The sequence below is a fragment of the Calonectris borealis genome, chromosome 1 (genome assembly GCF_964195595.1).
Source record: "Calonectris borealis chromosome 1, bCalBor7.hap1.2, whole genome shotgun sequence".
In the NCBI taxonomy this organism is placed as follows: domain Eukaryota; kingdom Metazoa; phylum Chordata; class Aves; order Procellariiformes; family Procellariidae; genus Calonectris; species Calonectris borealis.
This window is the reverse complement of record NC_134312.1, coordinates 197,324,173-197,337,563: the sequence shown is the minus strand read 5'-3', so window position 1 is coordinate 197,337,563 and position 13,391 is coordinate 197,324,173. Positions and strand designations below refer to the sequence as shown.

General features: G+C 45.4%; 1 protein-coding gene across 1 annotated transcript in view; it reads right to left on the bottom strand.

Annotated features, from left to right (window-relative positions):
- Positions 1–13,391, bottom strand: part of FLT1 (fms related receptor tyrosine kinase 1) — a 112,748-nt gene that overhangs the window by 24,064 nt on the left and 75,293 nt on the right. Inside the window, exons 14-16 of the mRNA XM_075139842.1 lie at positions 11,699–11,830; positions 5,543–5,649; positions 2,306–2,444 (exon numbers count right to left, since the gene is read on the bottom strand). Of these exons, the coding sequence (XP_074995943.1) occupies positions 2,306–2,444; positions 5,543–5,649; positions 11,699–11,830 (378 nt within the window). The remainder of the gene's footprint in view (positions 1–2,305; positions 2,445–5,542; positions 5,650–11,698; positions 11,831–13,391) is intronic.

The window sequence follows — 13,391 nt, the reverse complement described above, 5'->3', positions numbered from 1 at the left end:
CTAGACCGGGACATCAGCAAAAAGCACTTGCAGATACTGCTTTCCTTGTATGTGGGAAGGCAGAGGCTCAAAGGTGCCTTCATTTCTCAGCTCCTTTGCCACAGTTTGAGTCATCTGGGTTTTCCCCACATGTGGCTTCATATTTTCTATTATGTTATGTACGACAGCTCTGCACTGAAGAGAACAGAAAGCGCTCTGCTCGATGCCAGTGCTGTGGGCTTGCAGCGCACAGGAGGGAGCGGGGCTCAGGAAGCCGTCTACCACCGGCGTGTTTGACATAGCACCGTCGCCATGTGGCAACACTCCCTCGGGGTCCTGCACCACAGCGTCAGCACTGTGTGACCTCTCATAGGTTAGGAAGGTCAAGCCCAAGCGTAAGGTGAGAAACGCATGATAGATCAACACTTATGCTGGATGGCAACCTTATCGCCGACCACGCTGACAGTGATTTATAGCATCAGCATTTTTCTGCCTAATGAAAAGATGACATTTTGCTCTCAGTCAGACTAATCTATACTGAATGTTAATTTTCCTGACTTCAGTGGTGCCTGTGTGAAATTTCCTGTAACATCTGTAGCTCTTACAGATGAAGGGGGAGTCCTGTTATATAAACATTGCATCACAGCCATGGGCTGTATGTACGCGTGTTGGAGGAGCACACAGCAAAGGAGATGTGGGCTGAAAGGAGAGACTTACTTGCAAAAGTTACAATAAATATGTATCCTGGAAGATAAGTAGGTGGGAAGAGAAAAACAGACATATCTGATGCTGGTAGGAGTTGCATTTCTAAGTAAAAATATTTTTAAAAAACCATAGAAGCACATTTTGTGTTTGTGAGACACTAATCCTCAGAGACTGCCAAGGTTACTCAAAGACTGAGCCAACTGCCGTGTAAGCAGGACTTGCACCGAGCTAATCTAGCATACTGCACATACCCAACTTCTCCAAATCTGGTTCTCATTCATTATCAGCATTCTTTATTTGTTTACACCAGCTCTTCCACTTTTAACTCGTTCTCTGGTCATCATTCCTCACCTCCAGACTCCAAACACCAACCCTGCAAGATGTGGGTTTTTCCTTGGTGTTTACATTCCATTTCTGCTTGATTCTTTCCATGGGATTTACACACAAATAAAGCATTGCAGAAACCAGCGATCACATTGTCTGCACATCAAGCTCTTGGTCCATCATTGTAAGAAAACTATTTGAAGATTGAAGACACTCCAGCAGAAGGTTATGTTTCAGCATTCCCAGAATTGTATATGACAATTACAAATCGCTAGCAATATATTTCAGCTGTGCTTATCCACATCTGGTCGCCTTGTGACTTCTAGCAGGCAAATTAAGTGTGATCCTAATTGTATGCATGTTTTAATCCGGAGGACAGAAGGAATCTGTTACAGCTCCTAGCTAAAATGCAGGGATTTTCTAGCCCTTGCCGTAGGACAAAGCTAATGCATGCCTGAAAGAACAAACAGCACTATAGCAACAGGCTGAGCTTGTCACTGATATTTTAATGTTGACCCTCTTGCTAAAATCTGTGTGGTTTCTGGAGGGATTCCTCAACTTCAAAATCTGGTCCCTACCCTCCCACCCTCCTCGTCAGCCCCACACTAGGCTAAGCAAGTAAGGGACGCTCCCAAGCCCATGCCTTTCATTGGGGCACCTGTAGGTGAGCTAGCTGCAGGTTCAAAGTTTCGGTAGATATTTATTTATTTATGTGTGGACTCCTGCATCACATTCTTGCACTTTATGGTGCACCGACAAGAATGTTTATAAATCTGCAGCACAGAAGGAAAACAGGGAGAGTGTGCTGGAGAGAAGAGGAAAGGGAGAAACAGGGAGGGGTACAGGGTGGAGTGTGAGGACCCATTTCTGCATAGGTTTTTTGCCAGATGAGCACATAACCAGGTTAAAAGAGAAGAAAATTACAGTAAATGCCAAAGGTCAGGCTCCTGAGTCTAGAGAGAGAAGCATCCAAGTCAGCATTCTAATTGGGAAGCCTTTGGTTGCCTTGTTTTTATGTCGTGTTTTAAGTAAACCAGTTTGCAAAAAACGGAGTGCAGTATTATTGTCTGCACTTTAGTTTTCCTACCTGGAGTCAAAATATACATATGGAAAGTCAGGTAGACACAGTCAGTCAGTCCTAAATGCTATAAGTCAGTCACGGACCAGGGTACCTGGTATGGAATACCGAACCTGACGGTACGTGCTGCATGTCTAAAACACACTCAGCTCCTCTTCACCTGTTCAGGTACCTCTCGTTCAGTCACTGCAAACCCAACGTGAAGTATGCCAACATTACCTAGTTTAAGCCTTTCCCTTGCAATCTCCCACTTGCTGGCATCATAAGGCAGCCGTTCACATTGCTCATCTAAGGGGACTTCGTCAGGATCCATTATGATTGACAGGTAATGGTTGGTCTTCATTTCAGAGGAATAAGGCTAGAAAACAAAGAATATGGCAAAACGTAAAAGAGGATAAGGGTATCTGTCAGCATCTTCCTGTTTGGATCAAGCGTTTCAAGTTAATTCTGTCCACGGGACTGCGTGTTTCGCCGTCCAATAGATGGTTTGGTTAAGCTCCCTTTGGCTTTTTTAAATATTGCAAGACTTTTTATGTAAAAGAAACTCTGTCCTCTAGCTTTCCTCATATGAGACATATTGTTTTCTTCAATGAAATCCATGTGGATCTGTATTAACATATGGTGTTATGATACAGGCCCTTTGCACAGTCAAGAGAAATATTTTCGGCAAATGACTAAACATTGCTGATAAAAATAACTTTCTTTCATGATTGTGCAAAGCAAGAAGTGGCCATATGCAACAGATGGAGTTCAATTGCCGGTGTTTATTTTTTCCATATACCCAGCAAAGATAGGTCATATGTGGTTAGAAGTTGTGCAAGACTAGTCATCAGGAGACTAGACATGATACATTTCAGAAACTATTTACAAATTTTCAGAATTTTTTATTTCTTTGGTATAATTTCTGACAAATTTACTGAAATTATTTGAGTTTGGAGGAATTCATAAATACCCAGACTCAAACACATAATTTCAAACACATAATTTCACATGAATTTGCCAGAAGTTCAGTTTCTACCGAGCAAATGGATTATCCACTTCACATGAGAAATGTAAGGAAAGATGAACCTAATCTCCAAGTTTTCTGCAGTTCATCCATTTGAAACATATTTTCCTTCAAAGACCACCTAGATTGCCGCTCTAATCCACTGGACTTTTCTTGACATGGAGTACTTATATTTCTATAGAAAAGGTCTAGTGTTTGCTCTGATTTCCTAGCTATTAGTTGGAATTTATGGAAAATCTGTTGAACTGAGGCCCTTCATGTTGCTTTACCTAAACTCATGGAAACAGCACATGGGCATATACACAAACATACAGATACATCTACATATTCTTTTGTTGTTCTTTAACTGCCCCCTGTGACTTTCAACTTTCCTCCTCTACAACTTGGAAATATGTCCCTAATACATGCATTTCCAGGCATTTGTTTGAGAAGGATATTGCTAGCTGTGTATGCTTTGGTTACAAACATAACTAGATTAAAATGACAGTAGCTAATAGCTCCTGTTTTAGTTGCCTTTCACCATCCCAAGTACGCAGAAGGTTAGTCCGAAGAAGGATTACACCGATGGCTGGGGAAAAGTCAGGTGGCATAAAGCCTGGCTCCAAACCATCCACTGACCCTAGACAGGACATGGATAAGTGGGATATGGATAGAAACGGAAGCGTGTGTGGTGCTCCAAAAAGAGCATTTCTTCATAGAGACATGTGTACCAGACTGCTCCTACCAGTCACTTTAGAAGAGCTTTTAAGTGGACCCATCCCAGGAAGAGCAGTAGGGGAGGGAGAAGGTGCAGAGAGTTTCCTATGTTTCTTTGTTCGGATGCACTGAATACCAAATCCTTGGCACAGTTAGAGATTTGAAACAACATTCTGAATGATAAAGAATTGTATAGCATCTGTCCCTGTATACGTAACAGACAGGCTTTAAGAAAATGCTCTCAGAGAGCATGAAAGTATTTTTTTCTGTTGTGGCAATGTAATTTGTATATGAAATTTAATTCAGAGCTAATTCCAGACATAAATCCTTGAGAATAAGGGTTTGTAACAGAAACACAGAGAAGTCCATAAGCATAGACCAACACTAGCTGGAAAGCCTCATCTGGAAAGAAGCCTTCACATGTCATCTAGTTGAAGTCCCTTGTTCTACAGCAACGATGATTATTTTTATTATCTTTTAAGAATCTAACAAGCAAATGTCAAGTTTTGGTATCATAACAAATAAAAAAAATTTCTGCAACCCTTTGCTACTTTTAAAACTTACATTTTTTCAATTTTGTAATTTCTCTATAGCTAGAAAGTTTCTCCACAGCTTCAGCTGACCTCAACTTTTCTCTCCCCTAAAACTCCCCTGCATTTCTTCTTACAGAAGTTTGTGGCAGTAGGAAGGCAGGCAGAGTGACTGCTGCCATACCACCCTGGTTTGGAGGGCTGGTCCTGCATTCCCATCGATCAATAGAAGTTCTCAGTGTTAAACCTAAAATACAGGCAGGCCTCAATGCAGGCTGAGGTAAAATGGTCTGGTGGGCTGCAGTGATCCTTTAGCAATCGTCACAGAGCTCAGCCAGCTGGAACATGCTCAGCCGTGGCGGCTGTGAGCTGATCCCCATGGCACAGCCCTGTGGTACCTCTCCAGCTGGGTGAAGGAGGGCAGCTGGGCCTCACGCCGCTGTGGCGTGGGAGTGGGGGAGAGGGGGACGTGCAGCCATTCCTCATCTCATGCCCTGCAGTGCACCCCATTGCCCCAATACCTCCCTTCCCTCAAATCCATCTGCTCCTGCAAGTTGCTCTGAGATCTTTCTGCACTACCGAACAATTGTATTTTCTACTTAGGAGAGCTGCTGTGGTTTAACCTGCACACACCACGCAAGGCAGACATGGTGCTGTCAACAAAAGGGGGCTTTAAACCATCACAGTCAGCCTTGAACAAGAAGGAGGGTCAGCTGCAGGGGCAGTTAATATTATCATGCTGATACAGGATCATCTGCTCTAGAGGCTGCACCACCAAAACTACTTCAGTAAAATATCACTTTGCACGTGCTGTAATTATACCAGACACTGTGTGCAAACCAGACCCCAGCGCGCTCTGTGAAGATCTGTCATTCCCACTCACTCAGATCTTCAAAGACATTAAGATGCCAAATTCCCACAACTTTTAAGGGAATGGGGATGCCTTTGGTGGGAGTCACGCACCCAAATGCTTGCGAGTCTCAGAGGCTTGCCCCCACCCCGGCTTTGCTTCTGGGCTTACTCATACTCAGCCTTGCGAGTCATGGTTCCCTGGGCACCCATCAGCAGCCTGGTGATTGCTCAGGGAACAAAGGTGAGCAGTAAATGAATCAGATTTTTTTTTGGTAGACTCAGCAATCCCAGTGGCCTAGAGAGGATTTCTAACACAAGCAAAGAGCTGCAAGGAGAGGCAGATGCTGCTGGGAGCTCCCCATCCGTTCTTACCCTCTTCAGCTTGCGAATGAAGAGGGTCAACAGGAGCCAAAAGAGCGTCGCAGCCACGCAGGTACAGGTCAGGGTTATTAGCTCCAGGTTTGACCTCTCTGATGTGCCTGGGAAAATCAAGCAGCAAACATTTTAAAAAATGACCTGCAAAGCAAGGGCATTTTATGTTTCTTTGCCATTAAAATAAAATACCAGGAAGGACCAGCTTCTTTTCAATGGGGTATTAATCTTTGTTTGGACTGGCTTGCAGAGCCTGGAAAAAAATGGTCTCCTCAGCAAAGCCGTTGCATTGAACACAGCAAAATTGCATTTGATCCATCCCTAAGTTTTTCAGTAAAAAGTCATCTCTTTTTTGGGGTGCAGGAGGTGAAGTAAATCAGGTTGAGGACAGCCGGTCAGATAATAATTTCCTTTTGAGGTGGAAATTCAGCTGCAGGGTATTTTTAGCCAATTTTTCTCTGTGTGAGAATGTGTGTGGGCCTGCTCATGCAGTTTTAAACCCCCCCCCTCCACCTCGCCAACAGTGAAACCCATCTAGCCAAGCCCACATCCGAGAGAAGAGCAGAGGTCTCAGAAACGCTCAGTCCCCAGCAGCCTTGGGAGAGGACAGGGCTGCACGGAGGGGACAGCTCTGCCGGCCCTTCCCTGGGGACAACGCCGCAGTGTGAGAGCTGCTGATAACATGCAGGAGAAACTCCAAGGAGGGCTTGTGCTGGTGTAGACACTGGTGAATCCCAGGCGTGACCCAGGGCATGCTGCGGTGCTGCTGCTTGGGTTTTGCTGTCCAGGACGTTTGATGCCTTTCCTCAGGCACTGCGCCTGCTCTGCCCCAGCTCAGCGAGCTCTTCCATGCTGATGGCTGAGCCCTGTAGTCTGCACCTCCATCCCAGCCGTGCTGGAAACCTGCCAGCCCTCACCAAAAACATCTCTGGGGGGGAGCTGGGGACTTCCTTGGAGGCTCGAGATGCAGCTGGCAGTAGTCCATAGGCTCTCCTTTGCATGATCTGGATAGACCCAGTCTGGTACCTCTGAGCTCAGCTTGTGCAAAGCATGGCACAGGGGTCTTGATCCTAATCCCCACCAAGCAGTGTGGCCAGAAAACCGGGGTGTAGGACCCAGTGCTCCCTCCAACCTGCTAGTCCCCCGGCAGGCTCCGTGCCCTCAGGTCTCCTGCCAGTCACACCAGCAGCATGGGGCCAGGCTCCCCGAGGGGACGCGGGGTCCTCTCGGTCCCCAGCAGCACCTCGCAGAACCCAGCTGGCAGGGAGCTGGGAGAGCTCTCCAAACCAGGGAACAGATTAAGCTCAGAAAGGGAAAAACAAAAACAACGACTGAAAACAGAGCAGCAAGAAAACATGAACATTAGAAATCTGGAGAGTATTAGAGCCCACTGACAGATCTTAAAAAAAAGCCAAAATAAAATTCACTTCAGGCTGCTACTTAGGGACTTGTAAAATGGTTTCAGAGCAGTCTGTTTTGCAAATCCTGTGATCGTGTCAAAATACCACACTTCCCACAATATGTTTTCCATCTGATTGGTAGCAAATGCAAAAAAACCCTCATGCTCTGCCTCTTATTCTGATACACCCTCTAGAGAAAGAAAATGAGAGGACAAGGAGTTATTCTGAACATGATTTCACAGTGGTTTTGTCAACTGCACTTGCAGCAGTTGCAGACCCCGGACCGCTCGGTGTTACTCCTGGCACACAAAAAAGGGATGAGACTGATGTCTCACCGGTGGGCTTACCGGGTAATCCCTAGGGATGTGTTGCCTGGTTTTAGGCAAGGCTATGGAGCTTCATTGAGAGGTTGAATTGCTTCCTGTAGCTGTGGCTTAACCAGCATAATATCTTTCCTCTCTAAAGCTGATAATCAGATTTGCGTTCGTGCCCTATATCTGAGATTCCTCTGGCATGTCCATTCTGGAGCTTTGAGAATAAAGCTCATTGAAGAAAAATATGACTACAACTACAAATGGAGATATAAAGGATCTATTTCTCCAAAATATCAAGAGTTTTAATTTTTTACAAATACTTTTTAAAAAGCTTGATTTAGATATGGGACATAGTGATGGCATAAATGATGCAGCCTAATGCAGCTTGCCTATCCTCTGGCATCAGGTTTTTCTTTTACATATGGACACTCTCCTCGTGCTTCTCAGCAGTACCCGTGCAGATGGCGAGTAATAGTTTCTGACATTTATTCAGCAAAACCTGGAGGGGCTGAAGGTTCATTTGTTGCCACTGCTCCATATGGCAGGACTCAGAAAACCCGTGAGGCACAGTACAGCCAGTCCTGGGGTTGAAGGCAGCAACTCCCAAACCGCTACCGTATGCTGCCCAGGAGTTAGCAAAGAGAGGTGAAGGTGCTGTCTTTGAAATGTCCGAGCGAATTTAGGCAACTGGAAAGCATTTCTCCAGGCTGGGAATGGGCTGGGTTATCAAATGCCAGATTCCTAATCTTGCTAAAAGCCTTGCAGCCAGAGCTGGCCGAGTGCATCTCAACTGGGTAGGAAAAGGTTTGAGTTGAGGCAGAACAGGCAGGGAAGGACACTCAGAAGAGGGATTATGATTAGCAGAGTTTGAAGGGGCTGTAAGCAGGACCAAATCCCTCTCTCTGCCCTGTAGGCCAAGATTTCTGGCTCCCCCTTACACCCCTCCTAGACTTTTATCCACCACCCACCTTATTAGACACAGACTTTCTGCCATGTGCAGCTCTGCCCCATCCGCCTGACTGGTTGCGGCAAGCAGCAGACCCCTTCCTGCGCCAGAATCCCTCTGAAAGCCCCCCACACCATCCCGTGTCTCTGCAGTGCTGCAGAGGGGTGAGGAGGGGGTGAGTGAAGAAGTGCCACTGGCAGCAGCTTCCCTCTCTCAGCAGTGACAGGAGCCACCAGGACTGTGCAGGCGTGTGGGGACAAGAGCCTGGACTAATGTGCCCTGCAGGCATGAACTCAAGCCTTGGACTGGCACGGGCTCTGTCATTAGGATTTCAGCTCCGAACATCGAGGTGCAGCTCTGTGTCAGGTGTCAACCAGGGAAAAAGCAATGCCTGGGGCCTCAACACCACTCTGCTGCACCCAAAGCATCCCTCACCCCTACACCAATGTGATCTACCCTGCTTAATCTGTGTGATCCCATGATCATGGCAGTGCAGCACTGGGATCGGTGCTCAGAGATGCTGAGGAATTTACATCCTTGGAGGTTTTCATGACCTGGCCAGAGAAAGCCATCACTGACTGGATGTTGGTGCATGATCCTGGTTTGAGCTGAGGTTGAACTAGAGACCTCCAGGGCTCCCTTCCAATCCCCTTTGGTGGTTCTCTGAGGTAACAGGAATCTAAGTGTCCCCTGATGTTCATCTTTTCTCTTACAGTCACCCACATAATCCAGGCTGAACCTCATTCAGTAGCCAAGGGAATTCCAGTTAAACTTCATGGAAACTTTCCTGATGACTTCAGAGTCAGAGTGACCCAAAAGGCACAACACCTTTTTGAGATACAAAGTCAGAAAGGTAGATAGACAGAAAAACAGACAGTTTTTTAAAAAGCAAACACCTTTTGCATAGTGTCGGAATAGTTCAATGAATGCTTAATAAATGTGATGTTTTCCTTTCTCATCAGCAGGGATCACATTAAGTCATCAAGCATCAGCTTTAAGACAGCACACGTTGCTGTATTCATCTGCTTGTTATACATCTGGATTTCAGTGGGCATGAGCTGTAAAAGATGCTCCTTCTTTCATCAACACATCCCTTCAAATGGTGCAGCACCTCTGCAACTATCTGCTTCGCTGGGTCCCGCTGAGAGGGGGTGCGAGGGTTCCCAGGAGAGAAGCAGGGCAAGGCTTTCATGGCAAGTCATCCACTCTGGAAGCAGGGCAGATGCTGTGCAGCCAGGTGTTCCCCCAAAAAAGAACTGCCCAAGACAGCCTGTGTTCCCCCCATGCCCAGCAGCTCGTGTCCCCAGGTTTTTAGGTACACAGTCCCCTCTGCCTGCTGGGTGCTCAGGCAGCTGTTTGCTGTTCCTGTTCAGTCCTTGCAGATTCGCTGCCTCTTCAGTTCCTCAGCCAAGAGCAAGTGGACAGCTTGCTCTGACATGTCCACAAACACGGCCCCTCTCCTCCTCAGACAGTCCAGCAAGCATGGCTTCCAAACCAAACACGGGCTGCGATTATTTAAAGACGGATTCCACCTTCCATTCATCCATGTCAGATACAAAAATAACACATTGTTTTATCTGTGAGTATAAGAATGTTTTTTCAGAGGAAGTAAAGAGAGCAGACAGTTTCCTTCCTGACTCATTCACAAACTACTCTTCCAATCTGCTAAACATGGCCATCGGCACGAGGCGTTGCTCTGCTCCCTTTGATCTGCAGCCCCACACCCCGAGAGCTGCCGGGACGGAGGGGTTTGGTACTCGCAGCGGCAGTCGCAGGGTCTGTATTTCTCAGAAAGACAAGCAAGTGGCAAAGCCTAGAGAGAGCCCCACGTTTAAGCCCTGATATCGTCCCTCCAGGCTCAGGGATGGGGTGTGAGGCTGCTGTTCCCTAGTAGAGGGACAGACACTCCAGTTCTGCTTAGGAATGAGTGAGAAAACCTCCAGTGATGTTCCTTCAGGCAGTAGGAAGAGAGAGGGTGGAAAGGCATTTTTCTTGATCATAGTAGATAAGACAAACTCTCTCTCTTCTTCTCATCCAGTCTCAAAGCTATAGATTTTAATATGGTAGACTTCATCTCCTGCTTGTCTAAGAGCTCCAATAGGAATCACACAAGAACATTGCCAGTGGTCCCCCAGGACATGTAACCAGAGAAGAAGCCTTCCTGGCTGCTGTCTTTCCTCTCCTCTGGATCATGGACTAGGAGAGATGACTTCCTAGAAGCCATCCGACAGAATGCTTGTGGTTGTAATAAATAGCCAAGCTACAATGATGTTAAAAATCAATACAATAATGAATTACATTGTCCAGGACTATCAATTAGTAGGATGCATTAGACAGCAAGCATTTAGGCACAAGTCATTCTTTTAGCTATTATAGCAGGCGTAAAAACCTTAGCATTATTCATAAGGAGATAGGTGATTTTAACTCCTTGATTACACCGGTTAGGCCAGCCCACATGTACATATACTTATCCCTGACCTTTTAAATCAAAACCATCATTGTATCGTCAACGATCACCATTAACTGAGACTGCTAACACACTCATGGCAGAAAATCAATACTGATTTACTAGCTGTAATTGTCTTTCGCTGTAGGGTAGTATCCAAATACAGATACATTTAGCAATTGCATGAGAACATCCACAAAGACATGGTCCCTGCCTGAGAGACCTGGTGGTAGCCAAATTGTCTTCTATAAACAGAAACTAAATGCATTTAGGACTATTTACTTAACACATGAGATCAATAAGATAAGTTATGTCAAATTCAATTTATACATGGCACTGACTTACATGGAGAATGTCAACCTACTTCTCTTATCTCATAATATATGGACCAAAAGGGTATTCAATGAAATTGAAAAGTCACTGGATAAACTTTATTTTTATGCAATGTAAAATTACTTGATAGAGGTCACTGCCACAGGCCTGAGTCAAACTTGGCAGAAGGCAGAATGACGCGGGACTTTTAAATGAATAGCAAAATAATTCAGGTAATGGTTACAGAAATAACTAGATCATACCTACTTCTTACAACAACTACCTTTGAAAAATGCATGTGCAGCTATTGCTACGCTAAAAACTTCTAGTCCGATTTGGCAGTTCACTTTACATTGAAAATAAACAAATGAAAATATCCCAGGTCTCTAATTTCTATGGAATTAACCTGAAATGGGAAAATGAGTGGGTAGGTGAGTGTTCCTTACTCTGTTTTTTGTTTGTTTTGATGATACTAAATTTACATTTCTCTTCTACCCTGACCTGATCTTTGTTGGGTTGAAGCAATTCTTCTTTTTAGGTCAGTGTAAACATGCTCTGAGTTAGCATTTCCTGCTAGGCTTCCTTTCCAACCTGGTACGCTTCCCTTGCTGGGGCTTCCTTCAAATTGCTGCATTCGGAGATCACCGCCTGAGCCCCAAGTCATACCGCCGCCTTTCCAGACTGAGTAAGAACATCACCCTGGCAAGCTTGCTCTTCCCATTTAATGTCATGCTTTACCTTGTACCGTCACATATGCTGCACTCTCCACGGACCCTTTTAAGTTGGTGGCTATACACTGGTAAAGTCCTTCATCCTCCTCTTTTACTCTTTCAATAAACAGCATTCGGCTTCCGGGCCCTAAAATTATTCCTGTGAAATGAAATATTTTGCAATGAGAGGGAGCCAGGATATAAACAAAAACAGACCCTTGTGTAATAATATCTGCTTCAAGTTCTTCTCAAAAGAAATCTGAGCCACAGACTGCACAGCACAATGTTATCTGCAGGAAAGCCAAATGTACTTGGATGTTTTGGGAATCTTTTGGAAATCAGTGTTTACAAAGCACGTGTGTGAGTGAAAAAGCTCAGCCTAAGGGAATGATCTTGGGAGCACTTGATACCATGTATATCGATTAGCACTGTGCCTAGACTTTCATCCAAGTGAGTTCTTCAGCATGTCTCCAAGTTTTGGAAAATGGGTGGTCTGATTACTTAGCACTGCACTTACAGGCGTAGGTCTGCAAGAGAAGGAGCTCGAGCTTAGAGCACTTCCAAGACCCAGCTCCATGCATCCACACTGGCCTTATGGGCAGCAGACTCGCTCCAAATCTCACTTGCCCATGTGGCATGGAATGATGGGTCCCTTCTTGGATGGACCCCAGCTAGTGCAAGGAGAGGTCCCATGAGGTGTACCCTAAAACATAGGAGTTACCTGAAGTTTTCAACACCTTGTTTATTCCAGATGGGTCAACCCAGAAGCCAGCCTGGGCAATACTCCAGCAAGTGAGGAAGAGGCAGGCAGCAAATTGGCCTCAGGACTGCCTTTAAGGCACTGAATAGTCAGGAAAAGTGTAGTCAAGTACACACTTGTGCTTTTGGTTCCATCAGAACTACTGTCCCATTGAAATGTATTCCCACCAGGTATTTCAGGCACCTAACTGAAGTGCTCTGACCTACCCTCTAGTGACATCTTCCTGGCTCCTAATTTTATGTGTTGCATTACACCCAAGTTAGACACATAACACTCATTTTAGAAGATAGTGTTAATAATGCACATTATAACGATGTGGTCACTGTAAAGCTTCATGGAATCGGGCTCTAGATTAAGTTTAAGTGTCTGTGCTGCAAGTCTGCACAGGCTTGTAACTCACTTGGAGAAATCCTCAGGGTTTTTCCCAGTTGCCTTTATTCATGCTATGGTAATTTCCAACAATGCAGGACAGAACCTTAAACACAAAATTTCTAAAATGTTATTGAATACTACACTTAGGATTCAGGTTCCTACAGACCAAACCTCCTTGAACATTTTTGCTGAGCCTATAACACTAGCTCGTTGTGTGCTTCTGATCCAAATGTGGATGAATTCCCACGAGAAAGGTTTTGCCTTTTCATCTCCACCTGAAATCTCCAAGGAACACTTCCGTGACTGTGGTGCCATCAGAGCTGGACATGTAGCCTTAGCTGATCTTCGAAGTCTCATTCCAGACACAGCAGTAAATATCTCCCAAAGTTTCCCTGTAGCTGCAGCATGCCACCTGGGAAGCTGTTCCTTTCTGCTGCAAGAGACCTGGATTCCCTGGCGGCTGGCAGATGCATTTCAGTTTTGGAGACCCCAAATACAGAATTAGTCTGGTGGCTAGGCTGTGAACCTAGAACAGACTTTGCGTGCTTGACCACAGACTCCCACTGGTACTCCTACGCACATCACTCAA